The sequence below is a fragment of the Myotis lucifugus genome, unplaced genomic scaffold, assembly GCF_000147115.1.
Source record: "Myotis lucifugus unplaced genomic scaffold, Myoluc2.0 scaffold_0, whole genome shotgun sequence".
NCBI classification, from domain to species: Eukaryota; Metazoa; Chordata; class Mammalia; order Chiroptera; family Vespertilionidae; genus Myotis; species Myotis lucifugus.
Window position 1 is genome coordinate 20,927,892 of NW_005871048.1, and position 25,575 is coordinate 20,953,466.

At 38.2% G+C, this 25,575-nt stretch overlaps 1 protein-coding gene across 1 annotated transcript in view; it reads left to right on the top strand.

Moving 5' to 3' along the window:
* SLCO4C1 (solute carrier organic anion transporter family member 4C1) overlaps positions 1 to 25,575 on the top strand; it is a 68,309-nt gene that overhangs the window by 23,703 nt on the left and 19,031 nt on the right. Inside the window, exons 3-4 of the mRNA XM_023756552.1 lie at positions 23,289 to 23,471; positions 25,109 to 25,205. Coding sequence (XP_023612320.1) covers positions 23,289 to 23,471; positions 25,109 to 25,205 — 280 coding nt within the window. The remainder of the gene's footprint in view (positions 1 to 23,288; positions 23,472 to 25,108; positions 25,206 to 25,575) is intronic.

Here is a 25,575-nt window from a genome sequence, read left to right on the forward strand (position 1 = left end):
GGCTTAGGCCGTCATTAGGATATCCCGTGAGGGCTCCCGGATTGTGAGGAGGGGCAGGCCGGGCTGAGGGGCCCCCCGCCTCGCCCGTGCACGAATTTTCGTGCACCAGGCCTCTAGTTGGTATATAAAAATGCCTTCAGTTTCTTGGTGTTAATTTTTTATCCTCCTTCTTTGCCAAATTTATTTATTAGCAGTTTTTTGGTAGTGGATTCTTTAGGATTTTCTATGTATAATATCATGTCATCTGTGAGTAATGACAAGTTTTACTTCCTCATTTCCAAATTGGGTGCCTTTTATGTCTTCCTCTTTTTCTGATTGCTGTGGCTATCCAGTACTATGTTGAATAAGAGTGGTGAAAGCTGACATCCCTGTCTTGTTCCTGATCTTAAGGGAAACACTTTTAGTTTAAGCCCATTGAGCATAATGTTGACTGTAGGTTTTGTATATATGACCTTTATTGTGTTCGGGTATCATTCCTCTATTCCCACTTTGCTGAGAGTTTTCATCATGAATGGGTGCTGGATTTTGTCAAATGCTTTTTCTGCATCTATTTATATGATCATGTGATTTTTATCCTTTTTTTTTTTTTTAATGGGATGTATCATGTTTATTTATTTGTGAATATTATACCAGTCTTGCATTCCCAGAATAAATCCCACTTGGTCATGGTATATGATCTTTTTAAATTTATTGCTGGATCCAATTTGCTAATATTTTGTTGAGGATTTTAGCATTTATGTTCATCAGGGATATTGGCTTGTAATTTTCTTTCTTTGTAGTGTCTGCATCTGGTTTTGGTGTTAGGATAATGCTGGTCTCATAAAAAGAGCTTGGAAGTCTTCTCTCCTCTTATTTTTTTTTGGAATAGTTTAGGAGGATAGGTGTTAGTTCTTTGAATGCTCGGTAAACTCCCCTGTGAAGCCATCTGTTTGCTAGGAGTTTTTCTATTACTGCTTCAATTTCATTGGTTGTTATCAGCCTATTCATGTTTTTTTCTTCCTGATTGAGTTTTGGAAGATTGTATGTTTCTAGGAGTTTGTCCATTTTGTCCTGGCTGTCCAATTTGTTAGTATATAGTTGTTTATAGTATTTTCTTACAATCCTTGTATTTCTGGCATGTCAGATGTTACTTCTCTTTCATTACTGATTTTATTTATTTGAGTTCTCTCTCTTTGTTTCTTGTTAAGTCTGGCTAAAGGTTCATCAATCTTGTTCATCTTTTCAAAGAACCAGCTCTTGTTTTCATTGATCTTTTGTATTGTTTTTTAGTCTCTATATAGTTGCTGCTCTAAGCTTTATTATTTCCTTCCCCTCTGCTTACTCTGGGCTTTTCTTATTCTCTTTCTAATGCTTTTAGTTGTAGGGTTAGATAGCTTATTAGAAATTTTTCTTGTTTTTGAGATAGGCCTGTAGTGCTTGCCTCTCAGGACTGCTTTCGCCCTTTCTCAGAGATTTTAGGTAGTTGTGCATTCATTTTTGCTTGTTTCCAGGAAGTTTTCGATCTCTTCCTTGATCTCATTGGTAATCCATTCATTGTTTAGTAACATGCTATTTAGCCTCTATGTGTTTGGATGTTTTTGAGTTTCTTTATTGTAGTTGATTTCCAGTTTCATGCCATTGTGATCTGAGAAGATGCTTGATATGATTTCAGTCTTCTTGAATTTGTTAAGGCTTATTTTCTGTCCTAACTTGTGGTCTACCTTTGAGAATGTTCCTTGTACACTTGAGAAGATTGTCTATTCTGCTGGTTTGGGATGAAATGTTCTGTAATTATCAATTAAATTCATCTGATCCAGTGTGTCATTTAAGGTGGCTGTTTTCTTGTTGAGTTTTTATCTGGAAAATCTATCCGTGATGTCAGTAGGGTGTTAAAGTACCCTACTGTGACTGTATTTCTATTGAGCTCTCCCTTAATGGCCTCCAAGAGTTTATTTTATTTTATTGATATTTTTACAGAGAGGAAGAGAGAGGTATAAGAGAGTTAGAAACATCGATGAGAGAGAAACATTGATCAGCTGCCTCCTGCACACCCCCTACTGGGGATGTGACCGTAACCAAGGTAGATGCCTTTGATCGGAATCGAATCTGGGACCCTTCAGTCTGCAGGTCGACGCTCTATCCACTGAGCCAAACCGGTTAGGGCTTCCAAGAGTTTTTAAAAATATATTTAGGTGCTCCTATGTTGGGTTCACAAAGGTACATATACGTTCACAAAGGTTATATTTTCTTATTGGATCATTCCCTTTAGTATTATGTAGTGATGTTCTTTGTCTCTTTATGGCCTGTGTTTTGAAGTCTTTTTTGTCAGATATGAGTATTTCTACCCCAGATTTTTTTTTTCATTTTCATTTGCATGGACTATTTTGTCTGACTTATTTCATTTAGAACAATACTCTCTAGGTCCATCCATGTTGTCACAAATGGCATGATTTCATTCTTTTTTATTGTTGAATCATATTCTAATATTCTATGGTGTGTGTGTGTGTATCATATTTTTTATCTACTTGTATATTGATGGAAACCTAGGTATATCTTGGCTTTTGTAAGTAATGGTGCAATGAACATAGAGGTAAACATATTTTTCCAACTTACTCTTTTTTTTAATTTTTGGCTAAATACTCACAAGTGGAATTGCTAGGGTGTATGGTAGTTTTTCTTTTTTGATCTACATCTAACATATATTTAATATAACATGTACTTATTCCTTATTAGATATGCCATTTGCAATTATATCCTTCCATTTAGTAGGTTGTCTTTTGTTGTGTTGATAGTTTCCTTTGCTATATAAAAACTTTTTAGTTTAATGTAGTCCCATTTATTTATTTTTGCTGTTGTTGCCCTTGCTTGGGGAGACCTATCCAAAAAATTATTGCTAAGACTGATGTAAAGAGTCTACTGCCTATGTTTTCTTCTAAGAATTTTGTGGTTTCTCTGTCACAAATCAACCTTTTGGCATTTCCCTTGTGTTGTGACTACTTTATCTCTTGCTGCCTTCAAGATTCTCTCTTTGTCTTACACTTTGTTATTTTAATTAAATATACCTTGGTGGGTCTCTTTGGATTCATCTTGTTTGGAGTTCCTGTGTTTCCTGGACTTGGATGTATATTTTCTTCCCCAAGTGAGGAAAGCTTTCCATCATAATGTCTTCAAGTAAGCTTTTTGTCTCTCTTTGTCTCTCTCTTCATTATGTGTTTCCTATAATGTAATGTTAGTATGCTTGATGTTGTGCCAGAAGTCTGTTAAACTATCCTCATTAAAAAAAAAAATCCCTTTTCTCTTTACTGTTTTGATTGGGTAATTTCCACTATTCTATTTTCCAGGTCACTAATCTGTTCTGTATTTTCTAATTTGCTGTTGATTCCTTCTAGTACATTTTTTATTTCAAATTTTTCCTTAGCTCTGATTGGTTCTTTATTTTATTTTCTAACACTATGTTAAATTCCTCACTGAGTTTCCCTGTTGTTCTCCCAAGTTTGTTGAGCATCTTTATGACTATTACTTTAACTTTTTATCAGGCAAATTTCTTATTTTTGTTTCATTGGGGTTTTTTTTTCTTGTTCTTTCATGTATTTGTCTTCTCATTTTGTTTGACTTTCTGTGTTTGTTACTATGAATTAGACGAAATAGCTATCTCTCCTGATCTTGAAGGAGTGTCCTTGTGTAGGAGTGACTTCTGTGTAAGATTGCTTGTGCCCAATGCTGGCTCGTATGTGCTTGGGGAGCCCTGGAGGGCTGGCCAGTTGGCTGGTGATGGCTGAGGAAGCCTGAGATGTTGGGCTGGGGGAGCTAAAATGCCTGGTTTATATTAGCTACCCTGCAAATATTTACTAAATTGAATTAAAATTTATGACTTTTTGCTATAAAATTTAATTTAATCTTGTATTCTTATCTTCTTGATTTCCCCCCCTCCCCCCACCACAAATTCAAAAAGACCTATGGGATATACATTGTACTGGATAGTTTTCATTTGCCCATTCATATCCTGGGGAGGATAGAAACTAAGTGGCTATGCTAACCTTTAAAGGAAAGCTTGGCTCAATTATTCAAACAAGTTCCAGAGATTGAATTGACATAAGTGGAAAAATTCTAAGTGTTATGGGCTGGAACTCCATCTGAATCAGTATGCTGGGGTTTTACAACTCTTAAACCAACCAGTTCCAGGCCTAAGTAAGTTTATTATTGACTAGAGGTCCGGTGCATGAAATTCGTGCATGGTCTGGCCGGTGATCAGGGCCAATCAGGGCCTTCCGGCTGCCAGCTGGGGCCTTCCTTCATGCCACGCTGCCCCCTGGTGGTCAGTGCATGTCATAGTGAGCAGTCAGTCTCCCAGTCGAACTCCCATGGAGACAATTTGCATATTAGGTTTTTATATATATAGGTAGGGAAGATAAATCTCTGTAAAGAACTTTACAACACAGCCAGGAGTATATAATGTTTCTCTTCCCCTAAACCTATCCTGACACTTTTTATCCCAAGTTTGAGGGGAAAGTGTCGTATTCAAACTCATTGGTGGTGATTCGATAATGACTTTGAGCTGATCTGATCTCTGGAACTCTAGAATACTGCCATGGTCCTCTTGTAAAATGGGGACTTAGGAGTTCCAATAATAAAGGTGGCCCAAGACTACTCTGTCTCACGGTGGATCCATCCTGTAGTCATTTTCCTAGTCTGAGGATGTAGAAAGGATATAGGTATACCAGCTGACAGAATCCCCACATTGTTTGCCTGACTTGTGGATTAAGAGATATTATGGAAGGAAGAGCTAAGTAGAGCCCCCTGTATGGATAGTAAACCAATAAGGGAATTATGGATCTTAGTGATACCATCAAATATTTGAAAGACATAGGGGTGGTGATTCCTACTACACTTTCTCTTTTTTTTAAAAAAAATGTATTTGGTGCAGATGCAGAATAAAATAATAGAAAATGACTTTAGATCATTTTAAACATAATCAGGTGGTGTACTAATTATAGCTATGGTTCCACATTTGGAACTTACTTCTTCTGGAGCCAGTCAGCACAGACCCTGACACTAATCTGTGGTTGTTGATCTAGCAGATGTTTTCTTTCCCTTCTCAACTGCAAAGACAGTCTAGATAACTTGCTTTTCTGCGGAGGAACAAGAGTGGATTATCACTATCTTATCTCAGCATTACACACATCCTCTTGTTCTTTATCGTAAGACTAGAGGCCCATTGCATGAAGATTTGTGCAATAGGCCTTCTTTCCCCTGGCTGCCAGCACCAGTTTTCCTCTGGCACCCGGGACCCAGTCCTTCACTCTGGCCACTGCCTTCCATCTTCGCTCTGGACACAGTCTTCGCTGCAGCTGGAGCCTTCAGTCTTTGCTCCTCACTCCGGCGGTAGTCTTCAGTCTCCGGCCAGAGCTGCTCCTGTAGCTCCTTCTGTCCCCCACCCTCCCCCTCATAGCTTGATCGCTGCTTTGCCTGCAGACCTCGCCGACGGGCTCCTGGGTTCCAGGGGGCCACCTTGCCTGTGGCCTGGCTTTCCGATCACGATCACGGGCCGCAGGCAAGGCGGCTCCTGGGTCCTGGGATGCTGCCTTGCCTGCGGCCCGGCTTTCTAATCACGATCAGGATCACGGGCTGCAGGCAAGGCGGCTCCTGGGTCCCGGATGGCAGCTCGTGCTGGCCCGCCCTGCCTGCAGTATGCAAATTAGCCACCATCTTTGTTGGTGGTTAATTTGTATATCGTGCTGATTAGCCAATGGGAGGTGTAGCGAAGGTACGGTCAATTACCATATTTGTCTATTATTAGATAGGATTGTCTAGAGCAGTGGTTCTCAACTGGGGACAATTTTTCACTTCTAGAGACATTTTTTATTGTTATGATTAGAATGGAGGGAACTACTGTTATCTAGTTGCTAGAAGCCAGAGACACTGGTAAATATCCTACAAGGAACAGGAGAGCCCCCCCACAAAAAAGAATTATCTGGCCCCAAATGTCAATAGTGCCAGCGTTGTGAAACTAGTCTAGAGGTACCATCATGATCATGCTAGACTCTATAGTGAAGGTATTAAGCTAATTGAACTTGGTGAGTTGAATTATTTTAGTTGCCATAGTAAAGCATGTGTGTACCAGAAGATAGGAGATACACCACAAAAACTTTAAGGGTCATACCATAACAGTTAAGTTTTTAGTGGTCCAGTAGCCTGGGCCATGTCACAACTTCCACTTTGCATTTTATATACTCTGCACTTGCACAGGGCTTGGGATTTGGGAGATATCATCTACCACACTTGTGCACATTGCTCCAAACCATTTAGCAGGTAATACATAAGGCTGGAACAAGATAAAGTTCTTGCAGCAGATACAGACAGTGATTAAGGAAGTGAGGATGTAGGAAGCCTCTGGCAAGTCTGCATGGTAATATCAAGTAAGAACCCTTAAGTTTTTGTAGTAAGATCATCCTTCTGCCTACACTATTCTCCTTTTTAAAACAAACTCTTGGCTTGCTCCTTGATACTGGATTGTTAGATTAAACGTGATTATGAACACCCTGTGATCTGAATTCTGACCATGAGGTATACGCTAGATACTATAACAAATCATAGTATTAGATGTGTGAGGTACCCCTCATTGTTAAATGAAATCTTTTTTTTTTTAATTAAATATTTATTGTTCAGATTACATTTGTTCCTCTTTTTTTTTTTTGCCCCCATAACTCCCCTCCTCTCAGTTCCCGCCCCACCCTCCGCCCTCACTCCCCACCCACTGTCCTCATCCATAGGTGCACGATTTTTGTCCAGTCTCTTCCCACATCTCCCATTCCCCTTTCCCCCCCAGAATAGTCAGTCCATTCCCTTTCTATGTCCCTGATTCATTATAATCACCAGTTCATTCTGTACATCAGATTATTTATTCACTTGATTCTTAGATTCACTTGTTGATAGATGCATGTTTGTTGTTCACAATTTGTATCTTTACCTTTTTCTTCTTCCTCTTCTTAAAGGATACCTTTCAGCATTTCATATAATACTGGTTTAGTGGTGATGAACATCTTTAGCTTTTCCTTATCTGTGAAGCTCTTTATCTGACCTTCAATTCTGAATGATAGCTTTGCTGGATAAAGTAATCTTGGTTGTAGGTTCTTGGTATTCATCACTTTGAATATTTCTTGCCATTCCCTTCTGGCCTGCAAAGTTTCTGTTGAGAAATCAGCTGACAGTCGTATGGGTACTCCCTTGTAGGTAATTGAGTCTCTTTCTCTTGCTGCTTTTAAGATTCTCTCTTTGTCTTTTGCTCTTGGCATTTTAATTATGATGTGTCTTGGTGTGGTCCTCTTTGGATTCCTTTTGTTTGGGGTTCTCTGCGCTTCTTGGACCTGTAAGTCCATTTCTTTCACCAGGTGGGGGAAATTTTCTGCCATTATTTCTTCAAATAGGTTTTCAACATCTTGCTGTCTCTCATCTTCTGGCACCCCTGTAATTCTGATGTTTGTATGCTTGAAGCTGTCCCAGAGGCTCCTTACACTATCTTCGTATTTTTGGATTCTTTTTTCATTTTGCTTTTCCGGTTGGGTGTTTTTTGCTTCTTCGCATTTCAAATCTTTGACTTGATTCTTGCGCTCCTCTGGTCTGCTATTGGGTGTCTGTATAATATTCTTTATTTCAGTCCGTGTATGCTTAATTTCTAGTTGGTTCTTTATCATAGCATCGAGGGTCTCATTAGTTTTCATGAGGCTCTCATCAAGTTTATTGGCAGCTTCTAGCACATTATTGCAAGCCCTCAAAATTGCGTTTTTTAGCTCTATATCCTCCATTTCTGTCATGTTTTTTTGTCTCCGCATTTTTTATGCTTTCTTGGTGCACCCCCTTGTGGTCTTTGTGCGCAGTCTTGTTGTAGTTAAGCCTTGATTGTTTTCGGCAATAGGGGGGTGAATTGACCTCCAGGCTAACTGGCTATGAGAGTCAGCTGTGGCTGGGAGCGCTACTGTGCTGAATTTCTAGGGCGGTACTAATCTGGCCTTTGCCTGAGGCTCTCTGGCAAATGCCTCTGTGCAGGGCTTGGGCGGGGCGGTCCTGGCAAATGCCTCTGTGCAGGGCTTGGGCAGGGCGGTCCTGGCAAATGCCTCTGTGCAGGGCTTGGGCAGGGCGGTCCTGGCAAATGCCTCTGTGCAGGGCTTGGGCGGGGCAGGTCCCCAGGGGATCTACAGGGCGGGCAGAGCGAGCAGTTATGGCTGCTCTCAGTTCCGTCTCCCGTGGCTCTGCAACCGCTGCAGACCTCGGAGAGAAAGCTGCCTTCCCGCTTCTCCCGGTTGAGTCTGGGACCCTAGAGACTCGCCCGGATCTGGAGCTCAGAGTCTGAAACTCCCTCCCGATTGAAGACAACAACCACCCCCTCCGCCGCCGACCCGCTCCACATGCACTCCGCACCTTAGTATTTCACTTCAGCACTGCGCCTCCTCTGAGTCTCGTATGGTTTCCTCTTTCCTCCTAGTTGTAGAACTTCCACTCAGCCAGCCTTCCTGTGGTTCTGGATCTGTTAAATGAAATCTTAGGTACAGGTAGGTTTGGAAGGCACAAGTAGCTATTTAGGCAGCTATCTCAGTCTACGGCTACTTATTTTTATTGCCTTGCATGTCTCTCTTCAAATGCAGAAAGGTTATCATTGTAGGCAGAAGTTAACATGGCCTTACTAAAAAACCTAGATGCCTTCATTATAAGGACCTCAGAATTCCCTGTGTCTGGCTCAGAGGAGGAAGAAGTATAGCTTGGTTTACAGAGGGTGTGTAAGGTATGTAGGCACCTACCAGAAGTGGACATCTCGTGAGTAACAGCCATAATTAAGCAAGTCCCTAAAAGGCAGTGATAAGTGGAAATTCCCTTTGATAAGGAGAGGAGAGGCATAAGGTACAGATTTATATTGATTCATGAACTACACAATAGATAAGTTGGCCAGTCAGAAGCTTGGGATAAACTAAAAGGAAAGTTATTTACAAAGATGTGTAGTGTGCCTTTTGGCATGGGCCCAGAATACAAAGATATTTTTGCCACTTGTTAATGCTCACTTGAGGACATTCTTTGGAAAAGGCTCTCAATCAGGAAGGAAAGATGGTCTGTCCAGTGAACTTCAATCAGTGTTTTGCACTGTCCACTGTGGTGCTTATATAATTGTCCTCTGTTAAAGGTGACTGTACAGCATAAAAAGAAGCTAAGCCAGAGTTAAAAAAACAAAACAAAACATGCCCTTCCCCTCTTTAAGGCTTCTCGAATTACCTCCACCTCCACTGTAGATTCATTGCTTGATTACAAACTGTAGGGGCAGTCCTGAGAGTTCCTGGTATTGCAGCATTCCCCAGAGCAACCAGTATACCCCAGGGCCACCAAAAAATATCTATCCTAGTTGCGATTTATCCTCCTGAGGTAAGTGTATATTCTAGTTTTGAGTTTGTTTCTCCTGGCGGCAATGCTTCTACCGACACTCACAGTTGTTTGACTTCCAGAATGCCTTATTCATTGTGATTGTGTCATATACATCATCACTTCTGACCAAGAAACTCACCTGCAGCAAAAAAAGTATGGTAACAAGCTCGTACTCATGAAATTGGCTTGTTTTTGTCTCCCAACACTCAGAAGCCTCTGATTTGTTAGAATGGTATCTATTTGTCACAACTTTCAGAATAATAATTCCCTCCCCTATAAAATACAGTATATATGTTAAATAAGGCAGAAACTACTTATGTTGTTGGCTCCTCCATAGCCAGGATGCATAGGTAAGGGAGCAAGGAAGTGTTCATGGATTGGTGTCTCTTACTACTGTACCTAAAAATTTATTTATGGAATTTTTGCTTCCTGTCTTGGTCTTTTGGAGTCCTAGTCCCCAAAGTATGAATGCTTCTATCAGGCAACATAGTCCTTATTCCCTTAGAATCAAAGTTGACAATGTTCTCTAATCATGTTTGATCTCTTCATGCAAAATAATCAAGAAGAGATGGTCACTGAACTGGCACAAGTGAGAGATCCTAGTTAACAAGAGGAAGTTGGGTTGCTTCCATACATTGGCAAAGAAGATGTATTTTGGACTGAGTGAATTCATTTGGGTGCTTCTTAACACTCCCACACCCAATAGTATTTGTTAAAAGGAAAACTGCAGCAACCATTAGTAATAGAACAGCTGAAGACTTGTAAAGGCAACATAAAATCCCAGACCAACTGGGGTGCCTGTCAAGTAAAGGGAACATGACCTGCATGATAGGAAAATAAGCATGATTGCCAACACAGGGTTTCTGACCAGCTGCAGAAGGAAGAACTTGTTAGTTGTCCTACTGCCCTTGTTTTCCTCTACCACTTATATGGCGTTCACTGGTGGCTAACATCTCAGTGTTGGGTTCAGATGGGAGAATAACTGGATTGACATTGCCCAGGATGATATTTTGCTGATAGGTTTTTGTGGATTTCTTGTGTTGGAGATACATTTATCATTCTGGATGAAGATAAAAGTGTGTGCTAAGGTACCAAAGAAAAGACTGGACAGTGCTGGATAGTCTCTGTTTATGCCCCCAGATCTGCCATTCATTATTTGTCACCTGTTGTATCACTTCACAGCAGTCCCACGGATCATACTGCCCCAGCACATTTGCCCCCTGGTTTCCAGTTGAGTTCAGTGAAAGGGAGTTTGCATGTTGAGAAGAGACTGTAGTGCTTATTTCCCTCATTTGCTCCCCACCGGACATGTTGCAAAAGTTGCTATGTGCTTCTACCTCAGGCCACAGCTCATAGAGGATGCCCCCTACAGCTATAGAACTTTCAGGGTTCCCGTAGCTGTCAAGTGGTAGTAGCCCTCACTGTTTGTTCTCTTAACTCTGCCTTTTTTGTTAAAAAGTCTACTTCATAGCCTTGGTCAGTGTGGCTGAGTGTTGATCTATGAACCAGGAAGTCACGGTCTGATTCCAGACCAGGGCACAGGCCTGGCTTGCGGGCTTGATCCAGTGTGGGGCATGCAGAGGCAGCAGTCAGTCATTCTCTCTCATCATTTATGTTTCTGTCTCTCTCTCCCTTTCCCTTTCCCTTCCTCTCTGAAGTCAATAAAAAAATATTTTTAAAAATCTACCTCATAAAACAATCTACATTCATTAAAAAATGTTTAATTTGCTTTAGTTATTTCTTTTGTTTGTGTCCTACTGCAGCCTTGATATGTAAAAATATCCATAGACATATTTTAACTTTCATCTTTTAAAAAATGTTTAAAGTTCCTTCTCACAAATGACTGCTGTTTTGAAATGAAATTTTGCTAGTATACTTATATTTTTAACCCTCACCTGAGGATATGTTTTATTGATTTTAGAGGAAGGGAGGGAGAGAGAAAAACCTCAATGTCAGAAACATCCATTTGATGCCTCCCATACTCATCCAGATTGGGGAATCAAACCTACAATTTGGTTGTTGCCTCTCGTACACACCCTGACTGGGGATTGGACCTGCCACCTAGATAGATGCCTGACCAGGAATCATATACCCCGATGGGGAATTGAACCTGAAACCTTTTTGGTTCATGAGACGGCACTTCAACTGAAGGCCAGGGTTGTGCTAATGCTATTATAACAAGTTTGGAACTTTTTCTTTTCTTTTCTATATTGAGACAGTTTAAGTCAAGAATTGATTGTTTTTTATTGAGCTTTAATACAAATTCTCTAGAAAAATAATTTCAGATAGGTTGATTTCAGAGGTAGACTTTTGAGTCTCACTTTAGCTTATTCCCGAATTATGGCTTCATTCAAATTTTATATCACTTATGGTCAATATTTTTATTTTAAGAGATTTTCAAATTTCTTGCTTAGGTCATGACTTTGCCTTTTCAAGAAGATAAAGATTGACTGTTAGATCATATGCCAAAAGCTTTTGTCTCTTTATTTTATCTTGATAGAAACCCTTATAGAAATGTTTTGATTTTATATCCCAGGTTATTTAAGCAACTGGTAAGTTTTACTTTATGTCACTATTAATCATGAGTTGAATCTATTAAAAGCTTAGCCTCATAAATCTTAGAGATATTGTAGGAGTTAATCTAATCCCGACTTTACTGGTCTGTAAAATGAGGAAAGTAATTGTACCTCCTTCATAGGATATTTCTGGGTATTAGATAAGATAATGCATACCAGTGAATGATCTTGCATAAGATAAGCACTCAGTAAATATTACTATAATTACTGCTATTGAGATGTATGAGGATAAGAGATAAGTTTGGCATGATAAGCAAGAACCTGGTGAGTCATACAGGCAATTAAAACTTGGTTTATAGTCACTGAAAGAAGAATTCCCTTTGGGCATTTTAGGGGAAAACTTTTAATAAGAAGTGGAATTTGAGCTGGACTTGAACAATGGGTAAAATTCAGTAGGAAAAGCATGTGGTGTGGTCGTTATAAACAAGGAATATGCTACTAAAGAATTTTTATGTTTTAAACTTGGTTAGAAAACGGATGTTAGAAAAATCACAAAATTTGGTTTTGTGAGAAAGAGAGTGAGTTTGTCTTAGAGGTAGACGTTTGGCATTTGAAAATGAAGCTCTAGATCGTAAGAGATACTGGAAATTCAACTTTGAGAGTTCAGTCATCTTCATAGTGTCTACATCCATGATAGTGGATGTTTATTCTAAAGGAGAGAGAGTAGTAAGGGAGAAAGTGAAAGAGAAAATCCTAAATCTTAACAGTAGGAATCATTAAGTGATCATTGATTGATAAGACTAACTCTATGATTTAAGTCTATCTATACAAGGATTAAATTTTAAAAATTTTATTACGCAGAATTGTTTTGCTCTATTTGATACCTTTGTCATACTTCAGACAAGTATTTTTCAAAATTGTGTTTTATAGAGCACTGGTTCTGTGAGATGATAGATATTAATGGAAAAAATAAAGTAACAACTATATGATTGATAATATGTAAAACTTTGTCCTACTACATATAAATGCATGTGTATTACTCCGTAATAGGAGAGGTACAGTAATATTGAGTACAGTGTTTTCCAAACTAATTTGACCATAGAACCAGTTACAGAACAGAAAACCCTGTCTGGGAAGCTCAGTTGGTTACAGCGTTGTTCAGATAGTCTCTGTTGCAGTTCGGTCCCTGGTCAGGGCACATAAAGGAATCAACCAATGAATGCATAAATAGATGGAACAACAAATTGATCTCTCTCTGTCTCTCTCAATTGTCAATTAAATAAATAAATAAATAAATAAATAAATAAATAAATAAATACAAATATATATATACACACAGTGACCAGAACGGTGGAACGACTGGTGACTATGATGTGCACTGCAGCAGCCAACTAGCCTAATCTGGGCCCCAATCGGCTCCTTCCCTCCCCGCTGGCCCAGACCAATGGTCCCCATACTTGTCTGAAGTATGACAAAGGTATGAAGTAGAGCAAAACAATTCTGGGGTGGGCTGGCCGGACCCCACCTGTGTACGAATTCATGCACCAGGCCTCTAGTAAATAAACAAACAAACAAACAAACAGAAAGAGTTTGTTCTCCCATTGCTAGCAGAACCAAACACTAGACCAGTGATGGCAAACTTATGACACGCATGTCAGAGGTGACATGCGAACTCATTTTTTTGGTTGATTTTTCTTTGTTAAATGGCATTTAAATATATAAAATAAATATCAAAACTATAAGTCTTTGTTTTACTATGGTTGCAAATACCAAAAAATTTCTATATGTGACACGGCACCAGAGTTAAGTTAGGGTTTTTCAAAATGCTGACACGCCGAGCTCAAAAGGTTCGCCATCACTGCACTAGACACTAAGAATTGTAGTGGAGAAATATAGGTTATGTTTTTATAATGGCACCATGAAGGAGAACGGGAAGCTTATGCTCAAAAGCCTGAAGTCCCTGTTGGCACATAGGTTACAGATTGTATAGGGCAATATCACAGGACACTGTGGATTAGGGGTTTGGGGTCCTGTTGGGAGCTGATTGGTCAGAGGTGAAATGATGGAGCTGAATCATTTCTTCAGGTGTTGAGAACAGCTCTGAGGTCTGTTCCTGTTCCCTCTCGTGGGAAAGTAGCCAAGAGGTCATTCCACTTTAGGGCTCAGGACCTGAAGCATAGCTTAGATTAAGAAGTTTTCTTTATCCTGCAATAGGAGAGGGGGAGGAAAATGTGATTTCTAGAGCTAGGATTTAAAGCTAAAAGTCATAAGGACCCTCCGTTTCAAACCCTTTTTTCATGGAAATTCTCAGAAGCCTAGGGGTTTCATAAAATATATTTGGGGAAATCTTGCTTTATACCCTTTTGGAGGATGGTTCAGCTTATTAAATTGTTGTAGCTTAAAGCTCATGGAGAATACATTGGAGGAGCAGAAGAATAGGAATCAGATTATTGGTTTGGTTGCACAATGTGACTGGGTTTCTAGTTTCTTCATTTATTAAATGTTTGCAGAAAGTTTTAAAGGTTAGACTGGGAAATGTATGTGAAAGCTTTGAGTATTGAGAAGCACCACAAGTATAACAATATTTGTATAGTTGTTTTTTTTTCTCCGGAACAATGCAATGTGTAAAGTAGGATATATGTTATTGTAGTTAAAGGTTAATGGGATGTTTTTCAGAAGGTGCTATTCATATTCGTAGCTTCAATATTTTTACTTTGTGCTTTCGTAATTTGATCATTACCTTTTTTAGAATTTCTTATCCCATTCTTACATTAGTTAAGAACTCAATAGCCTCTGTTCACCTGTGTATTCTGAAGTCATTTAGAAGTGCTTGTGATATTTGATATACTGTATACTCCTGGTACTCTCTAAAAAGAATACAGTAGTCTCAATAGTCCATATGTCTATGCAATTAAGTATCTCTTGAAAGTCCATACTAAGCTATGTCTTAGTTGTGGCTATTAATGTCATCTTTCCCTGACACCCAGTTATCCATATTGAAGTAGTGTATATGGATTTATATACATACTTTAAATTCTAAGAATGTTTTCTGAAATTATATATTTCAGTATTTTATTCAGTTATGTTAGTTTTTTTTCCCTTATGTACTTCACTTATGTGTACATACAATCTCCTTTGGCCACCTTGTTTATTAACATTTGTTGTTCTTTTTTTTATTATTCATTTAATTTGTCATGGATACACTCCAAGTGTATTTGACTTCTGAGCCTTGTTCTGAACTACCAGACTGCTTCTTAAGTATTCTTTTTTAAAATTTAAAATCTTAATTTAATTTTAGTAATTGAATTTATTGCAGTAACATGTTTTGCAAAACCATACAGGTTTCAAGTGTATAGCTCAATAATACATCATCTGCACACTGCGCTGTGAGCCCATCGCCCCAAGCAAAGTCTTTTTCCATTCCCATTTTCCTCCCCTTTGCCCACCTCCACAGACCCTCCATCACCCTTTTCCTCTGGCTATCAGCATACTGTTTTCTGTGTCTTTGTGTTATGTATATATGTTTTCTGGCAAATCCCTTCACCTTCTTACATCCAGCCCTCCGGTTCCCCCAAAAAGCTGTCAGTCTATTCCATGTATCCATGCCTCTGATTCTATTTTGTTCATCAGTTTATTTTATCCATCAGATTCCACATATAAATGAGATCATGTGATACTTGTCTTTGTTTGACTGGCTTATTTCACTTAGCATAATACTCTCCAGGTCCCTCCATGCTGTCTCAAAGGGTAAGAGATCTTTCTTTTTGACTGCTGCATGGTATTCCATGGTGTAAATGTACCACAGCTTTTTTATCCACTCATGGGCACTTGGGCTGTTTCTAGATCTTAGCTATTATAAGTAACGCTGCTATGAACATTGGGGTGCATATAGTCTTTCTAATTGTTGTTTCATGATTCATAGGATATATTCCCAGAGGTGGAATCGCTGGCTTAAAAGGTAGTTCCAATACTGTTTTTCACAGTGACTACATCAGTCTGCATTCTCACCCACAGTGCACTAGGGTTTCCTTTGCCCCACATCCTCACCAGCACTTGTTTGTTGATTTATTGATGGTAGCCATTCTGGCAGGTGTCAGGAGTATTTCATTGTGGTTTTAATTTGCATCTCTCTGATGATTGGTGATATTGAGCATTTTTTCACGTATCTACTGGCCTTCTGTATGTCCTCTTTGGAAGTGTCTATTTAGTTCCTTTGCCCATCTTTAAAACTGGATTATTTGTCTTTCTGGTATTGAATTGTGTGAGTTTTTTGGAAATTAATCCCTTATCAAATGTATCATTGACGAATGTGTTCTCACATACCATGGGTTTCCTTTTCATTTTGTTGATGGTTTCTTTTGCTGTGCAAAAGCTTTTTAGTTTGGTGTAGTCTAATTTTTGTTTATTTTGTCCTTTGTTTGCCTTGCTGTATGAGATATATTGGCAAAAATATTGCTATGAGAGATGTCTGAAATTTTACTGCCTATGTTTTCTTCTAGGATTTTTATAGTTAGGTGACATACATTTATGTCTTATCCATTTTGAGTTTAATCTTGTGTATGATGTAGGATGGTGGTCTATTTTCTTCTTCTTCTTTTTTTTTTTTGCTTATAGTTGTCCAGTTTTTCCAACACCGTTTATTGAAGAGACTGTCTTTACTCCATTGTATGCTCTTGCCTCCTTTGTCAAATATTAATTGATCATAAAGGCATGTGTTGATTTGGGGGCTCTCTGGTCTATTCCATTGAACTATATATATATGCCTCTTCTAGGCTGTTTTGATTACAGTGGCCCTGTAGTATACTTTATATAGGTATTGTGATCCCTCCAACTTTGTTCTTCTTTCTCAAGATTGCTGATACTATTGGGGTCTTTTTGGGTTCCACATACATTTCTGGAATATTTGCGCTAGATCTGTGAAATAAGCTATTGGTATTTTAATAGGAATTATGTTAAATCTATAGATTGCTTTGCCGTGGTTAGATTAGAAGATGGGAAGTAGAGCCAGGGGGAGAAAATTACAGTCACTCCCTGGGAAGGGAGAGACTGCTTTTGATTAAAGTTAGCCACCTCAAAGTACCTGATGCAGGCAACGAGGCAGTCCTGATTCCCCAGAAAACTATTCTGCTTCTCAGGAGGTATAAATACTTCCTGAAAATACTGTCACAAAACTGTTGTTGGGGGTGTGGAATGTCATCTCAGATGTCAGCATCCTGCTGTACTGAAGGCAGCAGGATGAGCCCTGAGGAAAACATAGCCCCTTTACATTTCCAAGATTTGAAGGTAAATGCCTGGGGAAGAGCAGGCTGAGGGCCTCTGAGTGGGGATGAGGGTTGAGCTGAGCTTGATATTTAACTCCTAAATATCTTTCTATGTAGATTTTATTTAGCCTTGTTTGTCTTTAGTTCCCATCCATGTTAGTAGGCCAGACAGGTCACTAGTTTGTTCGTTAAGTGAAGTTCTGTGCCTTAATTTTATTATTAGCAACACTCCATATTCATGCACAACAGAGGAGCTCCCTCTTGTGTTATATTGTCAAATCAGATGTTTTTAAATTGGTGATACAAGTATTATTTTCAGGTATTTTATTATTCCCCATTAGAAGTTGAAATTCTAGTTTAAATAGTTTCCTCAGAAAATAATGCCACAGAGTTTACATAATAGGTAAATCTAGCTATTTTTAAAGATGTTTTTAACAGATGCAATGTAATAAGTTATTTAATATTACTTATGATGAATGGTTTTCAGGTCCCCATGGCATCTCTGAAATGCGCCCTCTAGTTAATAGTTTTTGTTTTTCCAGAAAAAGTAAATTTCATGAGATTTTTAAATATATCTAAATATTTGTCATTTGCCTTTATGTTTCTATGACTGTTGGGACATAACATGTGTGAGTCATACTATCTTTCACTGGTTACTTTTGCAATTCCTTTACTTCTTTATGGGATTAGTGTTGCTGTAGAGAAGTCTGAGTCAGCTAAGTGGTTTTCATTTCCATCTGCATAGTGTGGCTTTCCCTGACTGTTCAAATAAGTTTTTCTTCATCTTGAAAATACAGTAACTTTATAAGGGACTGTCTTATTATTGAACTTTCTGTAACAAAATTTTCTGGGATGTTCTATGCCCTTTTAATTAATTTCTTAACGATTTTTTTAAAAAATCTTTATTGTTGAGATTATTACAGATGTCCCTCTTTTTTCCTCCCATCGCCCCCTCTCCACCTGGTTCCTGCCCGCACCAGGCCTTCTCTACCCTGTTGTCTGTGTCCATAAGTAATGCATATATGCACCTAAGGCAGTGATGGTGAACCTTTTGAGCTCGGCATGTCAGCATTTTGAAAAACCCTAACTTAACTCTGGTGCCGTGTCACATATAGAAATTTTTTTATATTTGCAACCATAGTAAAACAAACACTTATATTTTTGATATTTATTTTATATATTTAAATGCCATTTAACAAAGAAAAATCAACCAAAAAAATGAGTTCGCGTGTCACCTCTGACACGCGTGTCATAGGTTCACCATCACTCATCTAAGATCTCTGGTTAATCTCTTCCTGCCCTCCCCAGCCCCCTTCCCTCTAAGAATCGTCCACCTGTTCCATTTCCATGCCTCTGATCCTATGTTATTCACTATTTTGTTCTGTTCATTAGATTCCACATATGAGTGAGATCATGTGATACTTACCTTTTTGTGACTGGCTTATTTCGCTTCACATTTATTTCTGAATGTATTAGTTAATTTTTCCTACTATACACTGATTTTTTCCACCCCTCAGATCATCTAACTTGTGCATATGAAGCCTACTGATTTTTTGATATGTTAATTTTATATTTTACTGCTTTTATAAATTCTCTTATTGTTTTTATAGTTTCTTCATTTATTGTTTTCAGTGTTCCAGAAAGACAATTAAAACTTCTGCAAACTGAGATAGCTTTACCTCTTCATTTTCAATTCGTAAGCCTCTAGTTCCTTTCTCTTTCCCTTGAATACATTATTGAAAACTTGTAGAGGAGCCTGGCTGGTGTTGCTAAGGGGTTGAGTCAACCCATGAACCAAGAAGTCACGGTTCAATTCCTGGTCTGGGCACATGCCCAGGTTGCTGGCTCTATTCCTAGTAGGGGCGTGCAAGAGGCATCCCATTGCCCTAACTGGTTTGGCTCAGTGGATAGAGCGTCCCCCTGCGGACTGAAGGTTCCCAGGTTCAATTCTGCTCAAGGGCATGTACCTTGGTTGCAGGCACATCCCCAGTGGGGGGTATGCAGGAGGCAGCTGATAGATGTTTCTCTCTCATCGATGTTTCTAGCTATCTCTCTCTCTCCCTTCCTCTCTGTAAAAAATCAATAAAATATGTTTTTTAAAAAAGAGGCATCCCATCAATGATTCTCTCATCATTGATGTTTCTCTCTCTCCCTTCCTCTCTGAAATTAATATATACATATAAAGTCCTGCTATATTATTCTTTTGTTGTTAAACTTTTTCACCTGCTGGTGTCAATTTGTATTCAATTCATAAAAAATATTTTGGTACTTTTAAACCCTTTTTCTATGTTCTGGAACAGTTTTAAGTAGCATTAATATGATTACTGTCATTATTATTTAATATTTAAAATATTGGGAAAATTCATCTCTTGTTGGTGCTCTTGTCCCAGCATCAAGAAGGGTTCAGGAATCTAGAGAAGGCTGTGTGTAGATTTTAAATAAGAGTCCAGAGATGAAGTATAATTTTGAAAGGCATTTGGGGGTCAGAGGAGCCTAGCTAAAGGAGCTAAGATCCAAGATCTAAATTCTCAGGTCTTAAAAGTCTAAGGTCTTAGGTTCTCAGGTCTCCTCCTCAAAGGGCCCCATGCTTTTTATTAACACAGTTTGTCCTGAGGCAAGGCAGAGATATACACTTCAAAGAGTCAGGGTTTCAGTACAGAGTCCATTGTCAGAATGGGGGAATTAGCCTATGGCTGTTCAGGTGTTTGGCCAGTAGGAGGCAATAACATGTAGATTAAGATGCCCTTTTAGCTGTCTGGCAGCCAAACAATAATCCCTTTCAGGTTTGGGGAAATGCCTTCAGCCATTCCCAACAGGTGACTACATGTGTGACTCAACCCTGTTGAGTCCCAAAGTCTCATCAACCTTTGATGAAACTCTTGAAATTATGACATGCTGGAATTGGTCTCCGGCAATCTCTGAACTATGGGCTTGAGAATTTAATCATTTTAGATTTTCAAGTTTATTTGCTAGAAATCTGCTCTAAGTAATCTCTTGTGATTTTTAAAAAAATTTCCTCTCTTTAGAGTTTATTTCCTTTTTTCATGTATTATTTGTATACATAGATAATTTCTTCTTTTTCATTATGTTAGCCACTGGCATATTTTACAGATTATTTCAAATTACTTTTTGTTAATTATAATATTTTTTTTTATTCTATTAATCAGATTTCTGTTTATTTGTTAATTCTTTGTTTTAATTAGGGAGGCCTCTTAATTGCTTGCCTCTTTCATTATTGTTTTTTTAGGTATTCTTTTGTATATTATTTTTTCTATAGATTTTTCTATAATAACCTCATCTAGCTGCAGTGGTGGTAGTGTTGGGAGCAGCTCATTAATGTGTGATTTATTTTTACATATTTTAAATTTTGATTTCATTATTTTTGGTGTGTTTTTTCTGTTTGATTAAGATGCTTTCTTGTAAGTATTATAGTAGTTTTATCATATAATTTTTGATGTGCATTGTTTCTAGTATCATTTCAAGAAACTTTGTAATTCCAAAGTTTTTTGATCTAATAATACTTTAATAGAGTTTTAAATTTTTTTGAATTTTAGATTGAAGGGCCTAGAAGTTTCTAGTTTTGTTTTATTTTGAACATATATTTTATTGTCATTTACTCTTTGGAATGTATATAGATATTTTTGCATTGTAATATTTTGGTTAGTGTTTCTTACACTTGTCCATGAGACCTAAATATGGAAGGCACAATTTTATCAGAGAATGGAATTTGACATGCTTTCCTAAATTCAATGTTACTAATTATATTGTTCAGGTTTTCTCTTTCCTTGCCTATTTTTAACAATTTGTGCTCTTGGACTGAGAAAGATGAAAATTAAATTCTGTGTTTTAACTTTTTCTGTTTATTCTTGCATCTTCTGGTGGAATCTGCTTAACTAAAATTGCTGCTATATATTTTCATGATTTATTTATTTACTATTAATTTTTATGAAAGTTTAAGCCTGTATTTGTAATGGGTTGTTTTATTCTGTACTTTAAAAATTTTTAATAAACTTGATTTTCAGAACAATTTTAGATTTACAGAAAAATTGTGAAGATAGTAGTTTCCATTTCCCCCTATTATTAACTTTATATGCTACATTTCTTATGATTAATGAACTAATGTTGTTATATCATCCATTAGTGTTTGTAATTATTAACTGAAGTGCATACATTATTCACATTTCCTTAATTTTTATCTAATGTTCTTTTCTGTTCCAGAATCTGATCGAGGGTACTGTGTAATATTTAGTTGTCATGCTCAATTGGCTCCTCTTGGCTATGATGATTTCTCAGATATTTCCCTTTTTTTTCCGATGACCTTGGCAGTTTTGAGAAGTGCTAGTCAGATGTAGAATATCCTTCAACTGAGATTTACCTGGTGTTTTCCCAGTGATTAGACTGGGTTATGAGTTTTTTTAGGAGAGGACCACACAGGCAAAATGCCATTTTCATCACATCATATCAAGGGTATACACTCTCAATGTCACTTACCACTCTTGATGATGATCTTGATCACCTGACTGAGGTACTGTTTTTTAGGTTAATACACTGCGAAGTTGCTCTTTTTATTCTTGCCTCCCATACGTACTCTTTGGAAGAAAGTCACTACGTGCACCCACACTTTAGAAGTGGTGGGGTGTTATGTTCCACCTCTTTGAGGGTAGACTATTGACATAAATTACTAGACATGCTTCTGAACTAAAGATTTGCCTTTTCTTCCCATATTTGTTTATTTAGCCTTTTGATTTTCAGTGTGGATATTATACACACACACAATCACACAGTATTCCAACAATACTTTATTTTGTTGCTCAAATTATTCCAGCTTTGGCTATCAGAATCCTTTCAGTTGGCTCATGTGTCCCTTTGATAGACCTCCATCACTGTGGGGTTTTGTTTGTTTTTAACACTTCTTTACTTGTTGGCACTATGAGATGATCCAGGCTCATCCTGTATAATTCTTGCCCAGTCCTAGAATCAACCATTTCTCCAAGATAAATATTTAAATTATTAGCTGAATTTCTTTTTTTATTTTTTTATTTTTTATTTTTTTTTTCTGCTTATTTTTTTTATTTTCTTTTTTTTATTTTTTTATTTTTCGCTATAAGTATTACAAAGGGTATTACATAAGTGTCCTTCCCCCCCCCCCACCCTTGACAAGCCCCTGCCCTCCCTTACCCCCCAGTGTCTTATGTCCATTAGTTATGGTTATATGGATGCATACAAGTCCTTCGGTTGATCTCTTACTCCCCTCCCTCCTGTCCCCCAACCCTCCCTGGCCTTCCCACTGCAGTTCGACAATCAGTTTGAGGCAGCTCTGCCACTGTATTTATTATTGTTCGAAAGTTTGTAATGGTCTTAATTATCCACGAAAGAGTGAGATCATGTGGTATTTTTCCTTCATTGACTGGCTTGTTTCACTTAGCATAATGCTCTCCAGTTCCATCCATGCCGTTGCAAATGGTAAGAGTTCCTTCTTTTTAACAGCAGCATAGTATTCCATCGTGTAGATGTACCACAGTTTTCTAATCCATTCATCTACTGATGGGTACTTAGGCTGTTTCCAGATCTTAGCTATGGTGAATTGTGCTGCTATGAACATCTGGGTGCATATATCCTTTCTGATTGGTGTTTCTGGTTTCTTGGGATATATTCCTAGAAGTGGGATCACAGGGTCAAATGGGAGTTCCATGAATTTCTTTTTTTATAGATTTTTTTTCTGTGCTCATTTATTCATTTATTGCATTTATTGGGGTGACATTGGTTAATAAAATTATGTAGGTTTCAAGTGTACAATTCTATAATACATCATCTGTATATTGTTTTGTGTATTTACCACCCCAAGTCAAGTATCCTTCTGTCACCATTTATGCCCTCTTCTACCTCCCCCTACTCCCCCTTTCCTCTGATGATCACCATAAGTTTTTTCTTAATCCCTTCACCTTTTTCACCCAACCCCTCAACTCCTTCCCCTCTTTCAACTGTCAGTCTGTTTTCTGTCTCTATGAGTCTGTTTCTATTATGTTTGTTAATTTATTTTGTTCATGAAATTATAAGTAAAATCATATAGTGTTTGTCTTTCTCTGAATATCTTTATGTTCACAATTTTATTTTTTCCCCCCTAAAGATACTTGCATAATAGCAAGGAATAGAACCGGTTGTACCTCTTCAAGTTCTTCACTTTCCAACTTCTTGTACGTCTTCATCTTGGGACAACTGTTGCTGGGAGCAGGAGGAACTCCCCTCTATACCCTGGGAACAGCCTTTCTTGATGATTCTGTGCCCACACACAAATCTTCTCTCTATATAGGTAAGTTTGCTCTGAAATATGAATGTCTGGGTATCATTTCATCTGATTGATGTTTAAATTAATAAGTAAAACATAACATATGCTTATTTAAAATTAGTTGTAATGTCATAAAGAGTATCTATGAGATACTTGCTTTTTTTTTGTTTTATTATTTACTGACATAACATGTCTTTCCATTGAATTTTGTTGAATGTCCTGCACTATTTCTTATACTGGGCATGCCAGCCTTCCTGGAAGTGCCATTCAAGCAGTAGACTCTGTAGACTGCTTGAATTTCAGGCTGATTTACACAGGATGTGGAGATCGAGCTCTGCCATTCTATGGGACTTACTACATCCTATTGACTAAAGTCAACAAAAGAAAACACAAGTGCCTAGAAACTCTGTGGAGTTTCTACTTCAGATTAACCCTTTTGATATATAACTTGATCCACCCCCCCACCCCGCTTTGTGATCTGATAGCATAAATTTCTCTCAAATTTCTTTCCTGATGTACCTGCAAGGTAGAGCTACATGGCCCTACATCCAATCCATGGCCCTATAGCCAATTAATGTGCAATTTATTTGCACATGAGTTTTTACTTTATCAATTTATTATTCTAATGTAGAAAACTATCTTAAGCCATTCATACTGCTATAATAGAATAACATAGACTGGTTAGCTTATAGACAACATACATTTATTTCTTAAAACTCATGGAGGCTGGAAAGCCCAAGATCAGGGTACCCACTGATTCAGAGTTTGGTGAGGGCTTAATTTGCAAAGTTAAAATGTTACATATGATGAGTTTTTACATATCTGAGAGAAATAAGGTCAGTTTAATTTTGCTGCAAGTAAAAATGGAAGATTCACTAAAAGCATATGGCTAAATGAATTGCTTGTTTTTTAAGAAACAGACTAATGACCAGATCCAGGTTTTTATCAGCTGCTGTCGTATAAAATAAAGAAGGCTTTTGTAGTGTGTACAGAGTAGAAAAGGCTTATACTTTCATATATTTTCCATAAGGATTGTAAACAATAATTACTACAACCATCTGTAAAGGATGATAGTCGATGCACTACCTCTGCCACCAGTTAAAGATATAACCCTCCATGGATTTATAATAACTGGATTTATTGCAATTATTATTATTGCAATTATTATTATTATTATAGTGTAAAAGCTTTTAAATTATATAATTTAAGCTCCTGGATTTTACAAGTGATACCATTCAAATGGCATCACATATTTTTTTTAGTGAAAATATGTGTAATTTTCTTCTTTTGTTTCTTTTATTGGTTAATCCTCACCTGAGGATATTTTTCCATTGATCTTTTAGAGAGAGTGAAAAAGAGAGAGGGAAGACTGGGAGAACATTGATGTGAGAGAAACACATTGATTGGTTTCTCCCGGCCCGTACCCTGACCAGGGTCCGGGCTGGGGAGGAACCTGCAACCAAGCTATGTGCCCTTGGCGGGAATCAAACCGCAGGCTGAGGCTCTATCCACTAAGCCAAACCAGCTAGGGCTAACATGTGTAATTTTCATGTAATTCTAACCATTTTGATTTTTCTACAGTAAAATATTTGTTTCTTTACTATTGTTAGACATTTAAAGCAAACTACAGATGGCAATTTTCTTTGTCTTTGTCCTTCTAGGAATTGGCTATTCTATGTCAATATTAGGCCCTGCTGTTGGCTATGTGCTGGGAGGACAGCTGTTAAGCGTGTACATTGATGTTGATTTGGATCACAGGCAAGGCAATATCTGTTTTTCTTTTCTTTAAATTTATTTCATTACTAGAGGCCTGGTGCATGAAATTCATGGATGGGGGGCGGGGGAGTGAGGGCGGGGGGCGGGGCGGGCCTGAGCCTGGCCTACACCCTCTCGCAATCCAGGACCCTTTGGGAACCGATAGTCAGACATCCCTCTCGTAATCCGGGAATGCTGGTTCCTAACCGCTCGCCTGTCTGCCTTCCTGATTGCCCCTAACCACTCGCCCGCCTGCCTCATCACCCCTAACCACTCACCTGCCTGCCTCATCACCCCTAACCACTCTGCCTGCCTGCCTGATTGCCCCTAACTGCTCACCTGCCTGCCTGATCGCCCCTCTGCCTTGGCCCCC